Below are 22,770 nucleotides of genomic sequence, written 5' to 3'. Positions count from 1 at the left end.
GCACGGGCTAATTGTAACCGAAAACATATATACCAAGCCTAGCGAAAGTTGGTAATATACCAGTAAAAATTTATCATCTCTCAAAAATGCTCATTATACTGCAAGATTTGCCTACATCGAACGTTATTTCCGCATTTGCTTACAGCCTTCCGACTTTAGTGCAAACTGTCTACTTGTTCTGGAGATTTCTCTTTAAGTGTTAGAGTCAATCCAGTTCAAAGCAAAGGGTGGTTCACTGATAACCTCACTGATCACTGATTTGATTTTCAACTGAAGTGTGCCAGCATTAAGCTCTTCAGAGCTCAGCGGGGGAATAAAAAAAACTTAGCACAATTGAATAATTACTTTAATTCATGGTAGCCAAGGTGTTATTTCACTCTACCACTCAATTCTCCACCTACCCTCCGTAGAGGGTACGCCCCAGGAGCACAGAAAGCATCTTTATCGTCGACGCACGTGCACGTGCTACCTTGCGAACGCATCACTGCCAGTCCTATGTCGGCAGCTGAATACTCTGCTTAATCGAGGAGTGAAAACGACCTCGTTCTTCGAAGCAAACGATCACCGCCTCTGTTCCTGGAACGCCCCAGCATGCTCCGTTCAAACATGGTGATGTGCATTGCCTTTTTTACTTATTTTATGAGGTTAATGTGATCTAAAAGACAAGCGCAGCAAGCGAAGGTCGTATGAAAGACGTCAGTTTGATTTAAGTATTTTTTATTTGGGTACTATAGGTAGCGTGCCTGGAAGAGCAGTTACGAGCAATATATTTAGCGAAACAAGAGCAATGCCATAATGAAAAAGCCGAGCGTAAATATTGAGCTGAATATTTCGGGAACAGATATGGTATATACGTATTCCTACAATGATTTAAGTAGAAATGTAGAATTGTGGCAGAAAATATTACTCAATCACGAACCTGAAGAACCACACCACAGCGTCGTAGGTGACGCCCTGAGTGCCGCCGAGTGCCACCGGATTTTGGCCGATGGTTAAGGGTAAAAGAATTGGGGTAGTGGCCAACACCGTTTCTTCCGTCGTTTACGACGTGTCTTAAAATATACATAAGATTTCTCTCTCCTATTAAATTTTATCAATAAAGGGGTAAATTAGGATAACCTAGATTACTTAGTTGCGGTATTTTTCGGTAATTAAGAGAATTTTCCTAATAAAAAATTCTCGTGGATTGCATTTCGGCTTCATGATACGAACAATCAGTTGTCTTTTTTCCTTTTCCTAACATATCAACTACCTCGCGGGCTTCCGCAAAGCTAATTTGCAGCAAAAATAAGAAATTTACCATCCGAGCTCTTCATGATTTGGAGTGTTGGTATCCTTTTTTTTTTGTGCCCTGCCGCGATGGTGTAGTGGCTAAGGTACTCGGCTGCTGACCCGCAGGTCGCGGGATCGAATCCCGGCTGCGGCGGCTGCATTTCCGATGGAGGCGGAAATGTTGTATGCTCCGTGTACTCAGATTTGGGTGCACGTTAAAAAACCCCAGGTGGTTTAAATTTCCGGACCCCTCCACTACGGCGTCTCTCATAATTATATGGTAGTTTTGGGACGTTAAACCGCACATATCAATCAAATCAACCTTTTTTTTGCGTAGTTTTGACGTTCATTTCTGTAGAACTCCTACTGTTGAGCATCGATCAGGGATAACTAAATGCGTGATTGGAAACATAAGCTTGTGCGTGACCCGTACGAGGCGTTCGAACCTCGTTCATTTCAAAGAAGAATAACAGCTGTCTCATCATCAGTGTCCTTGTTCGACGCGTGCTTACCTTGTCCAGAATGAAACAACCACCCTGGTCTGTCAAAATTCTTTAAGATGGTTCCAGGCGGCGGCGCTATAGTGTGCAGTTTTTTGTCGGGGTGTATGAAACCGTTTTGCTATCTTGAAATACCACGAATTCTTTCGCGGAAAGGTAGAATTCTGTGACTTGGGAAGGCGATGATTGTGAGTAAAAGCCTAGAAGAAAGAAGATGAAGAAGCAAGAAAAAGAATCTAGTTGAAGTGCTATGGGTTGGACGCAATGTCCTTTTACAATCATATTGCGATGGTAGCCAGAATTTCAAAGAGGTCGAAGAAGTCTTGGAAAATTTTGTCATCCGCGGATCCTGCGTATTAGGGGACGGCGAGGTGTGTCTAAGGGCCAGTCATGATGCCAGAAACTGAATATAGCTAGGATCGCCTTCTGTGTCGATGTTCAGGCAAGACGTCTCATCGATGATCTTGTGAATGATGTGAAAGTGGTGAGCGACTGCCTGTCGACTTTTGTGACGCTGTGATTGAGCGATGTGCCTTGTCTCATACGCCACATTTTTTCGCTCCATTTCCCCTCTTATTGGCTTCCAATAATTGTCACTACCTTCATACGACACACACACACCAAAGCCTACAGATACATAGAACAACACTGCCCACGTAGAGTGTTCTTTAGGCAATTTATTGCGTCGCCTAGAGCATATATATATATATATATATCTATATATATATATATATATATATATATATATATATATGTGTGTGTGTGTGTGTATATATATATATACATAAGTGTGTGTGTGTATGTGTGTGTGTGTGAAAGTGGTGAGCGACTGCCTGTCGACTTTTGTGACGCTGTGATTGAGCGATGTGCCTTGTCTCATACGCCACATTTTTTCGCTCCATTTCCCCTCTTATTGGCTTCTAATAATTGTCACTACCTTCATACGACACACACACACCAAAGCCTACAGATACATAGAACAACACTGCCCACGTAGAGTGTTCTTTAGGCAATTTATTGCGTCGCCTAGAGCATATATATATATATATATATATATATATATATATATATATATATATATATATATATATATATTGTAACGACGAGAAATAAGAGACAACGCCTTTGCTGCAGGCCGGCTGTTCTTATTCTGCTTCGTCTTCCTCGGCTTCCTTCACCCTGCCTGCGCCCTTGCCTGAGCCCCACTATTTATTATCATTACACTCGGCCCCGACTGCGAGCCTCGTGGGCTACCGACAATGTCTCCGGTGGGCGGCATTGACTATTCCGGGGTGGCCGGGCTCGGCCAAGCTGATATTTCACATGGAAGTTTGTTGAAGGAGATTCCGGAGGACGACACTGGCTGTGACGTGATGGTCGGTGCAGGCGTCGTCCACGATGGGGCCAACGCTGTTGACTTGGACAAGATGCCGCTAGCAGGAGATACAGACTCCTGCAAAGTGGCCGCGTTGGTTTAATCTCGTCGGTTTGAGCATCCTGTCGCAGTCGTGTTACAAATGCTGGAAATAGTCCACGCTGCACCGTCACCTGCTGCACTGAGCGTCGACGCCTGCGTTGCTTGCGGTGTGGCAAGGGGCGTCGGGGTGTCTTTGTAGTCATCTGAGAGCCGAGTTCAGGTTGCAGCTTGAGAGGCAACGCGTGCTCTTGCAGCACTGCCTTTGTCGGACTCATGCTCAAGCTGCTTATTCCTATAGTTTCACGTGCAGTAGAGCCTTCATTGTCAGATGACCTGTCACTAACCGGAAGTATTACCTTCTCTGGTAGGTCTTTGCTGACAGTGACTTTGAAGGAGGCGGCGCTTAGCGTGTGGCAGACGTCCGCACACTCGGCCACAGACTGACGTGATATCAGGAGATGTCGCTTCGAAGTGAGGGTCAACACTGTAGGGTTGTTCGTCCCAGGGTAGGTGGTTAAATTGGCTGTCGGGAAGCTGCAAAATACAGCTGAAGCCGCGAGGGTGGTCTCCTTCTGGGATCTATTCTCGGTAGCGGTCGCGTAAGACTGGGTGGTCGTGGAGAGGTGATGGTGACTCCGTCCAAAAGCAGCTATGAGCTTGTCACTCCAGTCCACCCAGGATGTCTGCCGCACGCCTTCGTATCGATGCCAAGCCGCGGCAGCATTCCGAAGGCGGTCTATGGCCATGCCCCACTTCTTTTGGTCCGTCCACGCTGCGTGATCTCCGACAGCGTTGACGGTTGCCACCCATTCCTTGGCATCGTCCTGGAAGCCGCGAAACTCCGGTAGCTCGAAGGAAATCGGCGATGGCGGGACTGCGGGCAAAACTCCGAAATGTGCCCACGCCAAGCAGTTCACGTGCTCTGATACCTCCGTGAGAGAACGCCCGAGATTGCGACGGTTCTCGGGCGAGCTTACCTCGAAGTTTTGTGAGGCGGCCGCAGCCAACATGGCATTGAGTGCGCACAATGTTGGCAAGATGGCAGGACATAGCTGGGAGCTCGACGCTATGAGGGCGTTGGTCGTGACGCGGAGTTGCGCGATGGTATGCTGCAGCTCCGCTGCGCTGTCGTGTGATCCGCACGAAGAGCCAAGGCCCGCCTCTGCGGAGGATACAGTGACTGCGGTACTCGAGGTGGTACAATTGCTGACCAAGGACGCGTGGACGGCGTCCCTTGGAAATCCAGCTGTGGTAGGAATCGTGGACATGGGTTCCAGGGCGCTGGAAGCGTCAACGACGTTCCCAGGCAAGCGGAACCCGTGTGATGAGTTGTGACCTGGTACTGTGGCGTAGATGAAGCGGTCTTGCGCCGCCGGGTAGGCCTCGACGCCGTACACGGTGGGTGCTTGAAGCGCCGACAGGTTGCCAGGTATGGAGGAGGCATGTACGCCATCCCTAGGTGAGAGAGGCCCGTGCGCATGGTTGCCGCGACGTGTCGCGTCCCAGGACAAGTTTCCCGGAACCACAACGGAGGCCTGGACGCCATCCGTCGGTGCTGGGATCGATGCTGGCCGCGACGGACGCCTTGCGGGTTCCATCAGCGAAGAAGCGTGACGGCGTTCCTTATCGTGAACTGGTACCGGTAACGGGTGCTGGAGCCGCCGAGGAGGCCTTGACGCCGTCCCCGAACGGTGGTGTCAGTAAACAGCTGCCGAGGAGGGCTTGACGCCGTCCTCAAGCGACGCTTACCGCGGCTGCACGTCGGCGGGCGTTCTGGATGACGAAACCGAGACGTAAGCCGTTTTCTTCGTCGACTGCGCCATTGTAACGACGAGAAATAAGAGACAACGCCTTTGCTGCAGGCCGGCTGTTCTTATTCTGCTAGAGTGTAATGATAATAAATAGTGGGGCTCAGGCAAGGGCGCAGGCAGGGTGACGGAAGCCGAGGAAGACGAAGCAGAATAAGAACAGCCGGCCTGCAGCAAAGGCGTTGTCTCTTATTTCTCGTCGTTACAATGGCGCAGTCGACGAAGAAAACGGCTTACGTCTCGGTTTCGTCATCCAGAACGCCCGCCGACGTGCAGCCGCGGTAAGCGTCGCTTGAGGACGGCGTCAAGCCCTCCTCGGCAGCTGTTTACTGACACCACCGTTCGGGGACGGCGTCAAGGCCTCCTCGGCGGCTCCAGCACCCGTTACCGGTACCAGTTCACGATAAGGAACGCCGTCACGCTTCTTCGCTGATGGAACCCGCAAGGCGTCCGTCGCGGCCAGCATCGATCCCAGCACCGACGGATGGCGTCCAGGCCTCCGTTGTGGTTCCGGGAAACTTGTCCTGGGACGCGACACGTCGCGGCAACCATGCGCACGGGCCTCTCTCACCTAGGGATGGCGTACATGCCTCCTCCATACCTGGCAACCTGTCGGCGCTTCAAGCACCCACCGTGTACGGCGTCGAGGCCTACCCGGCGGCGCAAGACCGCTTCATCTACGCCACAGTACCAGGTCACAACTCATCACACGGGTTCCGCTTGCCTGGGAACGTCGTTGACGCTTCCAGCGCCCTGGAACCCATGTCCACGATTCCTACCACAGCTGGATTTCCAAGGGACGCCGTCCACGCGTCCTTGGTCAGCAATTGTACCACCTCGAGTACCGCAGTCACTGTATCCTCCGCAGAGGCGGGCCTTGGCTCTTCGTGCGGATCACACGACAGCGCAGCGGAGCTGCAGCATACCATCGCGCAACTCCGCGTCACGACCAACGCCCTCATAGCGTCGAGCTCCCAGCTATGTCCTGCCATCTTGCCAACATTGTGCGCACTCAATGCCATGTTGGCTGCGGCCGCCTCACAAAACTTCGAGGTAAGCTCGCCCGAGAACCGTCGCAATCTCGGGCGTTCTCTCACGGAGGTATCAGAGCAAGTGAACTGCTTGGCGTGGGCACATTTCGGAGTTTTGCCCGCAGTCCCGCCATCGCCGATTTCCTTCGAGCTACCGGAGTTTCGCGGCTTCCAGGACGATGCCAAGGAATGGGTGGCAACCGTCAACGCTGTCGGAGATCACGCAGCGTGGACGGACCAAAAGAAGTGGGGCATGGCCATAGACCGCCTTCGGAATGCTGCCGCGGCTTGGCATCGATACGAAGGCGTGCGGCAGACATCCTGGGTGGACTGGAGTGACAAGCTCATAGCTGCTTTTGGACGGAGTCACCATCACCTCTCCACGACCACCCAGTCTTACGCGACCGCTACCGAGAATAGATCCCAGAAGGAGACCACCCTCGCGGCTTCAGCTGTATTTTGCAGCTTCCCGACAGCCAATTTAACCACCTACCCTGGGACGAACAACCCTACAGTGTTGACCCTCACTTCGAAGCGACATCTCCTGATATCACGTCAGTCTGTGGCCGAGTGTGCGGACGTCTGCCACACGCTAAGCGCCGCCTCCTTCAAAGTCACTGTCAGCAAAGACCTACCAGAGAAGGTAATACTTCCGGTTAGTGACAGGTCATCTGACAATGAAGGCTCTACTGCACGTGAAACTATAGGAATAAGCAGCTTGAGCATGAGTCCGACAAAGGCAGTGCTGCAAGAGCACGCGTTGCCTCTCAAGCTGCAACCTGAACTCGGCTCTCAGATGACTACAAAGACACCCCGACGCCCCTTGCCACACCGCAAGCAACGCAGGCGTCGACGCTCAGTGCAGCAGGTGACGGTGCAGCGTGGACTATTTCCAGCATTTGTAACACGACTGCGACAGGATGCTCAAACCGACGAGATTAAACCAACGCGGCCACTTTGCAGGAGTCTGTATCTCCTGCTAGCGGCATCTTGTCCAAGTCAACAGCGTTGGCCCCATCGTGGACGACGCCTGCACCGACCATCACGTCACAGCCAGTGTCGTCCTCCGGAATCTCCTTCAACAAACTTCCATGTGAAATATCAGCTTGGCCGAGCCCGGCCACCCCGGAATAGTCAATGCCGCCCACCGGAGACATTGTCGGTAACCCACGAGGCTCGCAGTCGGGGCCGAGTGTAATGATAATAAATAGTGGGGCTCAGGCAAGGGCGCAGGCAGGGTGACGGAAGCCGAGGAAGACGAAGCAGAATAAGAACAGCCGGCCTGCAGCAAAGGCGTTGTCTCTTATTTCTCGTCGTTACAATGTAACGACGAGAAATAAGAGACAACGCCTTTGCTGCAGGCCGGCTGTTCTTATTCTGCTTCGTCTTCCTCCTGGGATCTATTCTCGGTAGCGGTCGCGTAAGACTGGGTGGTCGTGGAGAGGTGATGGTGACTCCGTCCAAAAGCAGCTATGAGCTTGTCACTCCAGTCCACCCAGGATGTCTGCCGCACGCCTTCGTATCGATGCCAAGCCGCGGCAGCATTCCGAAGGCGGTCTATGGCCATGCCCCACTTCTTTTGGTCCGTCCACGCTGCGTGATCTCCGACAGCGTTGACGGTTGCCACCCATTCCTTGGCATCGTCCTGGAAGCCGCGAAACTCCGGTAGCTCGAAGGAAATCGGCGATGGCGGGACTGCGGGCAAAACTCCGAAATGTGCCCACGCCAAGCAGTTCACTTGCTCTGATACCTCCGTGAGAGAACGCCCGAGATTGCGACGGTTCTCGGGCGAGCTTACCTCGAAGTTTTGTGAGGCGGCCGCAGCCAACATGGCATTGAGTGCGCACAATGTTGGCAAGATGGCAGGACATAGCTGGGAGCTCGACGCTATGAGGGCGTTGGTCGTGACGCGGAGTTGCGCGATGGTATGCTGCAGCTCCGCTGCGCTGTCGTGTGATCCGCACGAAGAGCCAAGGCCCGCCTCTGCGGAGGATACAGTGACTGCGGTACTCGAGGTGGTACAATTGCTGACCAAGGACGCGTGGACGGCGTCCCTTGGAAATCCAGCTGTGGTAGGAATCGTGGACATGGGTTCCAGGGCGCTGGAAGCGTCAACGACGTTCCCAGGCAAGCGGAACCCGTGTGATGAGTTGTGACCTGGTACTGTGGCGTAGATGAAGCGGTCTTGCGCCGCCGGGTAGGCCTCGACGCCGTACACGGTGGGTGCTTGAAGCGCCGACAGGTTGCCAGGTATGGAGGAGGCATGTACGCCATCCCTAGGTGAGAGAGGCCCGTGCGCATGGTTGCCGCGACGTGTCGCGTCCCAGGACAAGTTTCCCGGAACCACAACGGAGGCCTGGACGCCATCCGTCGGTGCTGGGATCGATGCTGGCCGCGACGGACGCCTTGCGGGTTCCATCAGCGAAGAAGCGTGACGGCGTTCCTTATCGTGAACTGGTACCGGTAACGGGTGCTGGAGCCGCCGAGGAGGCCTTGACGCCGTCCCCGAACGGTGGTGTCAGTAAACAGCTGCCGAGGAGGGCTTGACGCCGTCCTCAAGCGACGCTTACCGCGGCTGCACGTCGGCGGGCGTTCTGGATGACGAAACCGAGACGTAAGCCGTTTTCTTCGTCGACTGCGCCATTGTAACGACGAGAAATAAGAGACAACGCCTTTGCTGCAGGCCGGCTGTTCTTATTCTGCTTCGTCTTCCTCGGCTTCCTTCACCCTGCCTGCGCCCTTGCCTGAGCCCCACTATTTATTATCATTACAATATATATATATATATATGTGTGTGTGTGTGTGTGTGTATATATATATATACATAAGTGTGTGTGTGTATGTGTGTGTGTGTGAAAGTGGTGAGCGACTGCCTGTAGACTTTTGTGACGCTGTGATTGAGCGATGTGCCTTGTCTCATACGCCACATTTTTTCGCTCCATTTCCCCTCTTATTGGCAATTTATTGCGTCGCCTAGAGCATATATATATATATATATATATATATATATATATATATATATATATATATATATATATATATCTATATATATATATATATATATATATATATATGTACTGAAATGGATAGATAGATAGATAGATCACAGGTGTTTTTATCTTTCGAACACACAAACGAAATGAATAGGCAGCCGAATAAAGCCCGCTATGTTTTACACAATTAGGCTCGAAAAATTTTTCGACCGTGCATAGAAGTAAGGTGTTAATAACTACGTGATGAATAAAGTGACTGAGTACCACTAAAACGTTTGCCGCACCTCCTAATACCCCACTTTTTGATATCTACATGAATGCTGAGGCGTCAAAGGATCATTTCCTCAAACATTGCTGACTTCCGCAGGTTGACACTGGAGTGAATGATATACGCCGTCAGACCACCATATTCCTAACGACCTTGATTGTTCTGCTGGTTGGACTGCTGAGCTGTATATTTCTTCTCCCATACCTTGTCTCCGAGCAGACAGCAGTTAAAGAAGACATGACGGTGAGGACTCTAGAACTTAAGGTGCAGGTAGTATACTAACGGAAACTATGTTCCTTATCGCGTTCACGTAGTAAACTAGAATCGGCAGCCGTCGTTATGCCTTTTCGGTCCTCGTCATATTTTTTCTTCAATGACGTTCGTTGAACTATTACACTCATTCTCCAGTCTTTGGAGTTCGCACAAAAAGTAGGCAAAAACTCGAAAGGCGCACTGCGATGGAAGACAGAAGAAAAAGACATATAGACACCACTGAGCAGATAATTCAATTTATTTTCAGCCGACGGGCAACACCACTGGACCGGCAATTCGTTCTATTTCAGCGCATTGTTTCCCGCTCATTTGGTCTGTACCAACTGAGTCAAGCCTGTCGTGGTGTTTTCACTGCGTTAACGTTGTCATCCAGCCGTGGAACAAGTGAAAGAGTGCCTCACTAGTGACTTTTTGTTATTAGGCATTCAGTGTGCGATCAGCTTCAGCGACGTAGTCATCCTGAATGATGTAGGTGTGGAGACGGGGAAAAATGACGTCTGTAACGATACGGTTCTTGAAGAAGCTATACGTCCTTGCTAGTGACACCCATATTATGAGCTTAATGAAATGACGGTTCTTAAACTGCAAAACAGATAGGTTTGGAATGTCAGGTAGTCTCATTTATAAAAAAAAATTGTTCAACGAGACTTTTTTGATGCGAAGCATTTTTTAGCGAACTTCGGCGAGAGTATCTATCTCTCTATTTAGCCGCCTACGACATTTAGCTCTCCTGGCCGATTCGAAAATGGCATCAATATCAAACTTGGTATGGCATTACATGACTGTATAAAGAACTTGTCATATCAAGAAACTCATGACGTGTATGTCATGAATGTCATGATATACATTTCCTGCTCCTGCAGCTCTTGCGGTGGTTTCGTTCACATAACATGTTGCAAAACTGGTGTGATTTGACATGATTGCATGGAAAACACAAGCTACAGACCCTAACATCAAAATCATGACATGCGTGTCATGTAACAACATGACTACATGCCACGCTCTTGATGCGCTCACCGCCGTTTCTCTAGCGTGACATATACCGAATTTGGTATAAAGGTACGTGAATGGATGACGAGGGTATGGGGCTGGTGCAAACATGATAATCATGAATCAAGTAGTCATGTAACACATGACTACTTTCCACGCTCATGATGCACTGGCCCTCTTTCGTTAGCTTCACTTATACCAAAGTTGGTATTACGGAGAGTGAATGGATGACAAAGGCATGTTACTGATGCAAACATGATAAACATGAGATGCGTGTCATGTAACAACATGACTACATGCTACACTCATGATGCGCTCGCAGCCGTTTCGCCAACTTCACAAGTAGCAAACTTGGTACTACGTGACGCGAATGAACGACATAAATAAATGACACGTCCAAACATGATAATCACGACAGGTGTGTCATGTAAGAACATGTCTGCACGCCATACTGATGATGCACTCGCCGCCATTTCGCTAGCTTCACATATCCCAAATTTGGTATTGCGTGACGCCAATGGATGACGAAGGTATGAGACTGGTGCGAACATGATAATCATGAAATGCTTGTCATGTGAGAACATGACTAGATGCCACAGTCAAGGCATCAATACATTTCGACGTGACGCGGTGCGCGTGATCGCTGGCGTTCATTTCGGCGCGTCACGCTGGCGTTGCCATGCCAGGCGCCGGTCCTGTCATATACTCGCCGGAGCGTGCCATGCTACGTTGCTCTGACGCATGCGCGTTTCAGCGCGTCCGGTGTCCCTCCGTCAAAAAAAGAGGGCGCAGTGTTGTTCGGCTAACGCAACGGCGGAAATGGAGCATGTCGCATTTCGCGCAGGTTACCGTCGGCCCGCGCAGACGGACGCTAGTCGCTCCGGGAGTCAGACTGTATAGAGTTCTCGCGTTTTGCTAACGTAGGCTCGCTGTGCCCAGCGTGCGCACGCTTCAACGCTACATTGGAGTGTATAGGGCCTTTCAAGATGCACTCGCGGCTGTTTTGCTAGCTCCACATACGCCGAATTTGGTGTTACGTGACGTCGATAGATGACGCATTATATGACTGGTGCAAACATGATAATACTAACACGCATGTCATGTAAGAACATGGCAACATACCACGCACATAGCGTGCTCACGGTCGTTTCGCTAGCTTCACATATACTAAATTTGGTATGACGTGACGTGAATAGATGACGAAAGTAAACGTGATAACCATGACACGAAAATCCTGCACCGCATCATTTACCTTCACCTCGTAACGTTGTGCTGATTTTAAATTGACATATCAACCTTTCTCATTCGTGCATCGCATATCATCGATTCCCACTGTACGTGGGGTCGCCAATTTTTTATTACTGTGTCTACTCATTGCTGCCTGCAGCACCTTGGCCGCCAAGATAGGAGTGTTTACAGTGCTGCACTGAGGGGATATTTCCTACAAGGTAAAGTCACTTTAGAAGTACATAATACAAAAAATACAGAAATACCAAAAAGCATAATAAAGGAGCAGTAAACTTCAACTTACTAATTTGGAATATCAAATTTGATTATCAAAGCACATACAGAAGTGGAATCCTTGTAAGCATTTGTTTCGCGTTTAGATTTGAGCTTCGACAGGGTAGATTATGACCTGTTAAATTTCACGCATGCGTGATAATCTAGTCAATTTTATTTGTTAAAAATGTTGGAATAATCAGGAGACTGTGCAACTTTAGCCGTGATTTGAGAGGGCAAAGACAAATAGAAATTTAAAGCGCTGATATAGACAGGTTCCTGCCATATTTACTGGAAATGAAACGAAGCGCATTTTTCTGATTAAGCTCTTTGCGGGTAGTCTCCATGTTTGCCACTGATCTTGAGAAACACTTCCTAAAGGATGAGCGAAAATTTGGCAAACGTCATCATTTCCTTTTGAATTTCTCCAAAGAAGTCGCCACTCTGTATACTGACGTGCCTAGTGATAGAAAGTCTTAGCTTTATATAGCACCTTTAAAGCGGTGTATACTATCAATAACCGCTAATTTATGTTGACGTCTTGCAATGCTAGTTACATTACTCGCTTCACCATGGCAACACAAAGGAAGGGCATCTGTGCACCAGCTGCGTCCCTGAATGCTTGCGCTAGGTAACAAAAGTTTGTGATGGTTTCGGTTAGGGAATATAGGGCGAAGCAGTCGCTGCCCCAAGAGAGGGATGTCGCGACATCCCTCTCTTCGCACGCGTGCGAAGTTTTTCGTCAGATATAGAGATTTTTATTGCAGTCGAATAATGTGTTCGTTAATCGAACAATTGAAATTACGCAAGGTAAATTACAAGGTCAAGAAGATCAATTCGACAGTGCTTCATAACAGTTATAATACCCACACCACGCTTTATGTGCAGCTATGCTTACGCTATACCTTCGCCTCATTGCAGTCTGTGAAGGCTTCCCAAAGAAGCCGATTTTTTTATCCTGCCCGAAAAGTGCGTTAATAACAAACTTGAACTGTACATCCTGAATTTGGCGTGCCACAGTAGGGAAGAAGTTTTCAAGCTATTCAGGGCAGTTGGAGGTGTGATCGGAACACTCGGCGTAACCGCCACCTTGCCACTTCAGAAGCGAAACCTAAGAGAAGTTTGAAGCTCTGAAAGCCCCGCTACCGCCTCGCGCTCTCGAAGCAGTCCCTTTACGTAAGTTTCGCTGCAGGTTCCTGGCGGACGCACCAGTTTTTCTTCTGTGGACTTGCGTTCTGGGTATTAGCAGCTTCCTATGCATTCTTCAGATAAAGCGAAGATGGCCTTCGTAACACCAGACGGTGTTTTAAGTGTGAATACACTTTATAAGCGACCCCCCACCATCCACCGCCGTCGGCGGCGTCCGCAGTCTTCTCTCTATATTTATAAAAAAGAGGACTTGGCGGGCCGCAGCGCGACGCTCTACCGAATAAGCCACGGACGCGACGCTGATATCGGTGTCAGTAACGCGCCTTATACCCCCTCCCCCTTTGCTCGCTCCTCCGCTCTCCTCGCTCGCTGCAGCTGCGCGCGCACCCCTCTTTCTCGCGTGCCCGCCTTCTCTCTCAGTCTCCCGTCGAGAGCGGGTCGTGCGATGGATGTCCCAGAGGCAACGCTACCATCAACAACGAATGCAGTACAACCGAATGCCAGCACTGCACCCGTCGTTGGAGGTGACGGTACCGCGGTGGTTTCGCCGACGTTGGAAGACAAGGCAGCGCTGCGAAAGGCTCGTGAGACCAAACGTAAGCGGACGAAGCGTGCAGCGGTTGCCGAACTGCGTGCTCGCGAGGTCGAGTGCAAGCGGGCGAAGCGTGCAGCGGATGCCGAACTGCGTGCTCGCGAGACCGAGGACAAGCGGGCGAAGCGTGCAGAGGATGGTGAACTGCGCGCTCGCGAGGCCGAGATGAGGCGTCAGCATCGAGCCGCGAACGCGGCCCAAGAAGCGGAACGACAACGCAAGCGTCAGGCGGAGAAGGGCGATGAAGGCCGGCGTCAAGACGCCGCTCGCAATCGTCAACGGCGAGTGGACGTTCCCGAAGCCGTTCCAGCCAGTGAACGTGCCGCGCGGGAGAGGGTGCGAGCCCTGGACATTGCTCGTCCGGACGCGTCGTGAAGTGTAAATAAATAATACTTCGTATATAATGTATCTGTGTACAAATGCTTCTTGACAAACAACACCTAAATTCATTAATTACACTTTAATCATCATCATCAGTAATAAAACTCCCAAGCATTTCCCGAGGGTGAACATGGTTAAGTGCGAATGCACGGGGTGATGCTATGAGGGGGAGTAAAGTTAAAATCTGTTGGCATTCGCCAGTGAGTTAACGTAAACTCCCCCGTGTGATCATATTGCGAATCCCAAGAACCATTACACCATAAAGGCACCATAGTGTGATTAATAAATATAATAGGGCGAAACAATAAATACCCCTCATAGCATCAGCCCGTGCATTCGCACTTAACCATGTTCACCCTTGGGGAAATGCTTGGGAATTTTTGAGTTTAACGTTATGCCCTCTGGTTTGTGCTATGGTCCAGTGACATTCGAGATATTTATGGATACAGTACTCCATGGAATGAAATGGGAAATTTGCATGTGCTATTCAGATGACGTGATTATCTACGGCAAGACTTTTCGACAGCATAACCACCGCTTGTCACTTGTGTTTGATTGCTTACGCGAAGCTGGCCTTGTTTTAAACTCGGAGTAGTGCCATTTTGGATAACGTCAAGCCCTCGTAAAAGGCTTTCTCATGGATTAAGAAGGCGTACGACCAGACCCACAGAAGACCGCAGTGGTTTGCAACTTTTAACAACCACAAACAGTGAAGAACCTGTGAATTTTTCTGGGTCTGTGCTCATACTTCTGCCGATTTATTAAGAACTTCGCACAACTTGCCTCCCCACTGACGTCCCTTATTCATAAAGACACACCGTACTTGTGGGATGATAAACACTGACCAGAGCAGAGAAGAACTACACCGTCACCGAGCTAGAGTCCTTAGCAGTCGTCTTTGCCATTCAGAAGTTCTGACCATATCTACATGGCCACGCGTTCACAATAGTGACCGATCATGACTCCCTATGCTGGCTTGTGGGACTTCACAACCCATCTAGCCGGCTGGCTCGTTGGGCGTTGAGCCTCCAAGAGTACAGCTTTTCTGTGACCTATAAGAGCGGACGATGTCACACAGATGCCGACTGCTTATCCCGCCTTCCTTTTGTACACACTAATGCTGACGACGATGACATTGATGACTGTTTAGTTTCTGTCTCGTCCGACTTCCCAGGTACCAGCATCTTCAAACGTGAGCAACAGCGCGACTCTACCCTGAAACCCTTCATCGAAGCTGCACATAACTCTGCCGACAAGGACTTTACAAATTCAAATGGCTTGCTGTATAAAAGAAACTATTCAGCCGACGGCCTCCCTTTGCTTCTAGTGGTGCAGGAAAGACTGCGCCAGGTCGTCCTTCGTTCTATGCACAATAACATACCATCCGGTCATCTAGGTTTTACACGTACGTTACATCGACTACGTGAGAAGTTCTACTGACCGAAAATGTGTAAGACCACAAATCGGTACGTCACCAGCTGCGCTATATGTCAGTGCCACGAGCGATCCACCACTGCCCCGGCAAGTTATTTACAGCCCATCCCTCCACCAACATCCCCTTTTGAAAAAGTCGGCATCGACCTGCTCGGACACCTTCCTAAGACCCCATCCGGCCACCGATATGTTATGGTGGGTGTGGATTATTAAGCTGAATATACGGAAACGGACGCACTGACATCGGCCACAGCAGCCGCTGTTTCTTCTTTTCTGTTACAACGGGTCATACTGCGTCACAGTGCTCCACGGGTTGTCATCAGTGACCCTGGACGGCAATTTATCGCCGATGTGGTTGAAAAATGTTGCGCCTCTGTGGCTCTTCTTATCGCCACTCCCCCCTTACCATCCACAAACTAATGGTCTTACTGCGAGAAGAAATCGAATTCTTACGAATATGCTATCGATGTACGTTGATGCTGACCACAGGAACTGGGACACTGTCTTACCGTTTGTTACTTACGCGTATAACACCGCAAAGCATGAAGTTACTGGGCATTCGCCCTTCTTTTTGCTTCACGCATAAAATCCACGGAGTTTTCTGTACGCTCTATTACCTTTATCGCATCAAGAAGATCTGTCCATCGCTCAGACGTTGTGTCGTGCTGAAGAAGCACATAAACTAGCGCGCCTTCGAATGTTGTTTTCTCAAGAACACAGCAAGAGTTGCTACGATGCCAAGCATATCCCCGCAGAGTTTTCTCCTGGGTACTACGTTTAGCTGTGGACTCTTGTCCGAGGAAAAGGATTGTACCGGAAGTTTCTAGCAAACTATCTCGGCTCATTCGTGATAGTCACTCGTCTCAGTGACGAGAATCACGTTGTCGACCAAGTCACAGCCAATAACCGGTGTTCTCGCACTACGGAAATTGTTCACGTAGCCCGCCTCAAACAGTACCATCATAGGCTTATTTAACTCGTTCGGCGAGCTTCGTCTGCCGCCGGGGGAAACGCAACAGAGATGCGCGAGCCCATGGGGCGCAGAAGAAGAATAAGTGTAGTGGAGCGGTGCTAGGACTGCGTGGTTGGGTGAGCCGGACTAGGCCTCTCCCAAAAGTATGCTGCTTTTTCCCAACGCCATTTCACCTCATCTGTATATAAACACAATATATATATATATATATATATATATATATATATATATATATATGGTATACCACGTATGTTAGCTCTTTTTTTATTAACCATTCGTAGACGTCTTGCCGTCATGATAGTGTTAATCGCAACTTCCTACTAAATATAATGTATTCTTCATGTACCATCAAAATATGTCTGTTGTGAAGCAAGAAATGAACGTAATATTACATATACCTTCTTAAAAATTCTAATAACTTCATATGAATGTGAAGAGGGTGACTATTTGCACAATGGGAGTAACGGTTATGTAAGCAGAAGACCCAAGTAAAAGCATTAGGTGCATGTACAAACTATGTACTTTATTAACGCTGGCGTTAGAAACAGCGGTATGTCTGCTGGTCTGCTTCAGGATAAGTCAATGTCTTGTCATCGGGAGCAACGATAGCAAAAAGCCATAAGACAATACTTATGTTACCAAAAAAGGTACTGCGATTGTTCGAGGGATACAGCGGTCAGCCACAAGATCTTAGCAAACGCCCGTTACTCTCGAAATATTTCATATTACAAGCAAACCGTATTTAATACATAAGTTATTCTTGTCAACGCAAAGTAACAAAATATATCCCATGTATGATTTTTATCGATGTGTTGATTGCTGCCTTCTTCCATAAAGGATAAAAAATTCAACTGGGAGCACCTATGATAAGCATCATGCCGACTATCATATACCGAGTCTCCCCAAGAAACTGGAGAACGCTGTCGAGATAAATAAAAAAAAACTTCAAACATACCTATGACAAATTTAGTCTTTAAAATTGCGTCAAATACGATTTATACAGGTATTTGGATCAGTTATAACTCTGTGTCTGTATTGTATAGTAGAGTTTCAAGCCTGTCTGTTTTATTGTTTTTGTTTTTTTTGTTTTTTGCTAAAAAGGTACGCGTCTGCAAATGCGTCCTTCACTTCACTTATGCTACACATTGCGATAATTATGTTTCTGAGGGTATTTTTTAAGTATATACTGTTCTGTTCTTTTTCAAATTTGAGATGTGCATTAAGCGATCAGACTTGTGATTGTGATTCTGCATAAAATTTTGTTTATTTTTTTGCGTCTAATATCTGTGTGAGATATTTTCTCTGTACGAGATTGTATTTCAGAGCAAAAGCTTCCGTCACGCTTTACAGCCTTTCGATTGGACACTGTTTTTCTTTTTTTCTGTCATATGTTCAGGAAATGCAACTTCAAATAAACTGAAAACCAGAATATGTAACGAAACCGACACAATCTAGAGATAAGCGCCTAATCTTAAGCGAAATAAGAAGGTGAACAAGTGGCCAAAACTGAAATTGTCAATGCTGGTAACTGCAAACACCATTTCACCGCGTTCTCGCAGGCAACTTCAACCACGTATCGTTTGGCTGTTCTGGAAATATTTATTTATTTATGTGTTTATTTATTTATTCAGAGGACACCTGCTTTGCCTTGAAGGCATTATCGCATGGAAGACAGCATCACAGTCTACCTATTTTGCAGTGAGAAGCAACAAAAAGATAGGTAACAAGGTCATCATAGAAGTAAAAAGTAGATTAGCTTGTTAAAAATTAGCAGAAACTTGAAAGAAAAAAACTAGAAAAATTATGCATAATTTTAAACAACTTCGCGAATAAAAATTATGTATATGATACATCGAAACATAGTTTTCCAGTAATATGTTTCAATTTTATACAGCTGGGGGAGGGTGAAGGAATGAAAAAACATTTATGTTGTGAATAAACGCGTGTACTTTCTTCGAGTGGATATGTCTAGCTGAAACATAAGATGGTTTTACCAGGTAGGTCTGACTGTCAATGTCTATTTGATTATAAAAATTCAGTGCAATAATATGAGTCACAAGTTTTTTTCTCTATATGCTAAACTTTCCCAGCCAAGTAACGTTTTCATTTCAGTGACACTTCAAAAAGTATCGTGGTTTACTAAAGACGATTCGTGCAGCCTGATTTGTAAGCTTTTCTATTGCTTGTTTCCAAGATTCCTGGTAAGGGTCCGAAATCATGGAGGCGTAACCTAAGAAAAATCTAATGCGTAGAAAGTACAGTGTTTCTTCCATATCGTTCGACGCTTATTTGAAATTTCTACGTTTAAAGAATAATATTATATTTGGTTAGGTATTGTGTTGTATATGTACGCTTCATTGAAGTTTCGCAATAAAATTCACCACGAGGTGTCTGCACTCTGAGACTTTGCTTAGTATTGTATCTTTAATTGCGTATTGTGCTTGTTGATGGCAGCTGCGTGTGTTCTCGTGCGGCAGTTCTCATGCTGACGTGTTTTTTTTTTAGTTTTGAAGCGAACTGCATAATAGCTCAATGCAGCCTTTGCTTCCCTATAAACTACTTTATTTTGCGCCGTGCAACCAGGTGGACACATTATCGGCCCTATATGTACCTAGATCTCGGGCGACAAAGCCAACATGGACAACAAAAGAGCCTCCAACGGTACCTAGAAATACCTCAGTGACTACGCCACCTGAACAGAGACATCTTGTTCCATCTTCCCTCCTTGAGGGAAACGAATGCGTCGGACTTCTTTGTCGATATGTGGCAATGACACTGCGCGCCAACTTTGACTATGGTGTTGAACCATGCAATAACTTCTACAAGTACGTGTGCGGGAAGTACAGGGGAACGAGCATTACAGAACAGGTGAGTAAGAATAGCTTCTTCTCAATTTAGGACCAAAACTGCTCGCACAAGGAATTCTGTTCGGATTTTTTGTGACTTCGTGCCATAAATGGGTTGCTGTTAAGTTCAATTTTTTAACCCTCCCATCACGTTGCGGATGTCCGCAGAACTCATTTGCTTTATTGTGTTCGTATAGTTCGAGTTGCCTGTGAATTGGCCCAAACGAATTCATCGTAAAACACGTTGGTGTGGTTGTTGTGGGCTGCTTCTCCTTTCATCGTATCGATGCACCTGCCGGCAATTCATCCGCGGAGTAGAGACTGGACAACTATTACCATTTTTGTCCCAAAAAGCTACACAGAACCTTCACAGGCAGGTATGTAACAGGCAATGAAAGATACGTCGAGTGTACAAAACGAAACTTGACCCCGCTCACCCTGTGTTTTTTGGTGTGAGTTGGCGTTGCTACTGAGTACTTTAACACACTATAGAGTGTGTCACCAATTACGTGAACAACGCTCGCCGCAAGGAGGGCCTCTGATTTAGACAACACTTATGGTTGACGCCAGCTGTTAGCGAACCGAGGGAATTGGTAGAAGACAGCCCTCAGAAAAGAGCGCCTGATCATCTGTATTGTGAGAAGGCGCTTGTGGAAGGGACCACTTCGTGCTCCGCTTTTGTACTGTATAGCTTGGCTGAGCTCTTGAGGGAAGTCTTTACTTTCTACTGTGTGCCTTTTTACTAAGAAAGAGGAATGTAAATGTCGACATAGGAGTTCAAGCTCTGCGAATACCTGACTGCAAAGAATCTGCTTGGATAAAATTATCTCGGTAAGTATATCAACGCCCTGCATAGCGCTGTGGTCTCTCATTGCCAGTCACACAGGCTGTTATCTCGGTGCTCTGTTGATGACGGCATCCGTCGTTCTCGGTTGTGTGTACTATGACTCATTATGAAACTTTTTTTGAAGTTGCCAAAAGTACGCAACTTCTGACACAAAATTGCCGCTCAATTTTTTTCAATTATTTCCTATTCGATAATTGCTATGTGAGAACCATATGTTGTATTCCCGGATAAACTGCTGTGAACGTGCGAAGGGTATTTACACGTACCTAAGCAATGAAGTGTTCTCACAAAAGAAAAATCGCAGCTTGCCCTCGGTGCAGTGTATATGGCTTAAAGGTGATGGAAAATCATGTGCAGTACCTACAGCTAGAAATAGGACAATTCAGGACTAAGTAACGAACACATTTTTGTTTCTACCATCTCGACTTCGAGTCATCTCGGCGTAATATCAGTGCGAACACGTAGATAGCAGAAAACATCATTACAATTAATAGTCGTCAGGAGATGGCGTCCTTAGCTCAAGCGGTTGTGCGAACATGTTATTGTGAAAAAAATCGTGTCGCGGATTCTTGAGTGCTGTGCACATGCCAAGTCATGTTTGTCTGCTTTACAGATTCAAGAAGCTATACGAGTGGAAGCATATCTGAACCTCAAATTCGTGGAGCCACCACAAAATAATCAAAGTGCGTTTGAGAAAGCATCTGCGATGTATAAAGCCTGTGTGTCCTTCGCCTCATCAAACCAACCAGAGGTATTAAGTAATATCAGCTAATTTCTCGTGAAATGGCTCCCTTCAAGAAGTCCGCCTTTTTGCATGTGATATATACTATCGTGTCCAGATGGTATCGCCTGATTCGACCAATACCTTTCGATCGAATTGGGCAAATAAAGTAAAGTACATGGCAATCGTATTTACAGTGGCACACCATCAATCTAGCATTATTCTTGTGCGGTGGCATCTAAGAGACGGTTGCCTGACATGAAGAAAAGAAAAAAAAGTGTTACTGACACAAACCTATCTCGGGAGCGCTTCTATCTGATGGAATTAAGCGAGTCAGGAGGTGGGCGTGGCACAATCAACAAACACTTTATAACGCAAAATTAAAAGGCGCAAAATCGAAAGCGAGAACAAAACCAACACTCGCGGACAAAAGACTTGCTTAACAACAGTACAAGCAAAACAGTCTGCAAACCAGTGTAAATCCGTTCTTAGCGCTAGCACTGCTCCGAATTTAATATGGCGTTTCAATCATCGAACGATCTTACGGTTCACGTCACTTCTCTCCGATGCCATGACGAGGTTTATCACGTACGTCGTTGACTTTCTCTTGAACCTCCCACTGTCGCCATTGGTCGGTCCGGCCCAACGAGCCTCTCGTCGTTCTCACCGGCGGCGAGGACGTCGTAGTCTTCTTCGGCCTCACTAAGATAGTCTTAGCGTCGTCATGGACTCTTTTGATTGCAAGTTCGCTCTGCTCATAGGTGTGGGCTGTGCCGTACTGCCGCTAAGTTGAAGAGATGCACGTCGACCGGGAAGTGCTGCGAAAGGGTGTGGCAAGTCCGGGCAGCCCCACTCGGAACCTCCGAGGTCTACGGCCACTTTCAGGGCCTCTCACGCTGACATCCTCAAAACCAGGTGGTCATCCTGCTCCCGTCGCGGTAGCGACTCTCGTTTCCCATGTCTTCGTAGCTAGGCGTCCCAAGGCAGTGTATGTGCTCTTCTTCTGGTACCTTTCCTCCCGGCTCGGGTCACGTGCTACAAGCTTTTCTCCGATCAATCACTTCTTTCTCGTGGCTGCTGCGCGTGCACTCAGGTGACTCCTCTCTTCGCGAACCGTCACCACGCTTACATGTACGGCACGCGCCTCGTGCCTCTCCTTTACTGAAGACAGGTTCTGAAACCAGGCTAGGCGTAGTTAAAGAATATTTCATTACCATGCGGAAATCTTGAGATTGAAGAGACACCCGAAAATGGGGACGGTACAAACATCACAGCATATCCACGGAGTGAATGTTGATGAGTGGGGCGAAGCATCCGTCAGCCCGTCCGTGCTTCTGTCCATTCGTTCGTTCTTGCTTCCGTCCGTCCGTGCGACCATCCGTGCGTCAATCGATGCGTCCGTCCATGTGTCCCTGTGTCTGTCCATGCACCCGTCCGTGAGTCCGTCTATCCGTCTGTCCGTTCATTCGTGCGTCCATTCATTCGTACGTGAGCACGTCCATCCATCCACCGTCCGTCTGCTAGTCAATCTGTGCAACCCTTGTGGCACATACCCACTCTTGAGCGGGTATGTGCCACCAGTGGCTACGTGAATACATACATACATACATACATACATACATACATACATACATACATACATACATACATACATTTTCTCTTCTCCTAATGGTTTATCTTCTCTTGAAGAGATCTCTGTCTCCTCAGATTATTTGCCATTGACATGTCTAGTGACTGTACCTCCGACTTCGATTGCACACACTTTGAAGATACTC

The 22,770-nt window shown here is 47.9% G+C and overlaps 1 protein-coding gene across 1 annotated transcript in view; it reads left to right on the top strand.

Moving 5' to 3' along the window:
- The first annotated feature begins 421 nt into the window (after positions 1–421).
- LOC142802920 (neprilysin-2-like) overlaps positions 422–22,770 on the top strand; it is an 80,505-nt gene continuing 58,156 nt past the window's right edge. Inside the window, exons 1-4 of the mRNA XM_075888004.1 lie at positions 422–609; positions 9,389–9,532; positions 19,165–19,449; positions 20,888–21,025. Of these exons, the coding sequence (XP_075744119.1) occupies positions 592–609; positions 9,389–9,532; positions 19,165–19,449; positions 20,888–21,025 (585 nt within the window). The 5' untranslated portion in view covers positions 422–591. The remainder of the gene's footprint in view (positions 610–9,388; positions 9,533–19,164; positions 19,450–20,887; positions 21,026–22,770) is intronic.

This window comes from Rhipicephalus microplus, chromosome 3 (genome assembly GCF_043290135.1).
Source record: "Rhipicephalus microplus isolate Deutch F79 chromosome 3, USDA_Rmic, whole genome shotgun sequence".
NCBI classification, from domain to species: Eukaryota; Metazoa; Arthropoda; class Arachnida; order Ixodida; family Ixodidae; genus Rhipicephalus; species Rhipicephalus microplus.
Note: the sequence above shows the minus strand (reverse complement) of the source record. Positions and strands in the feature narration are given on the sequence as shown.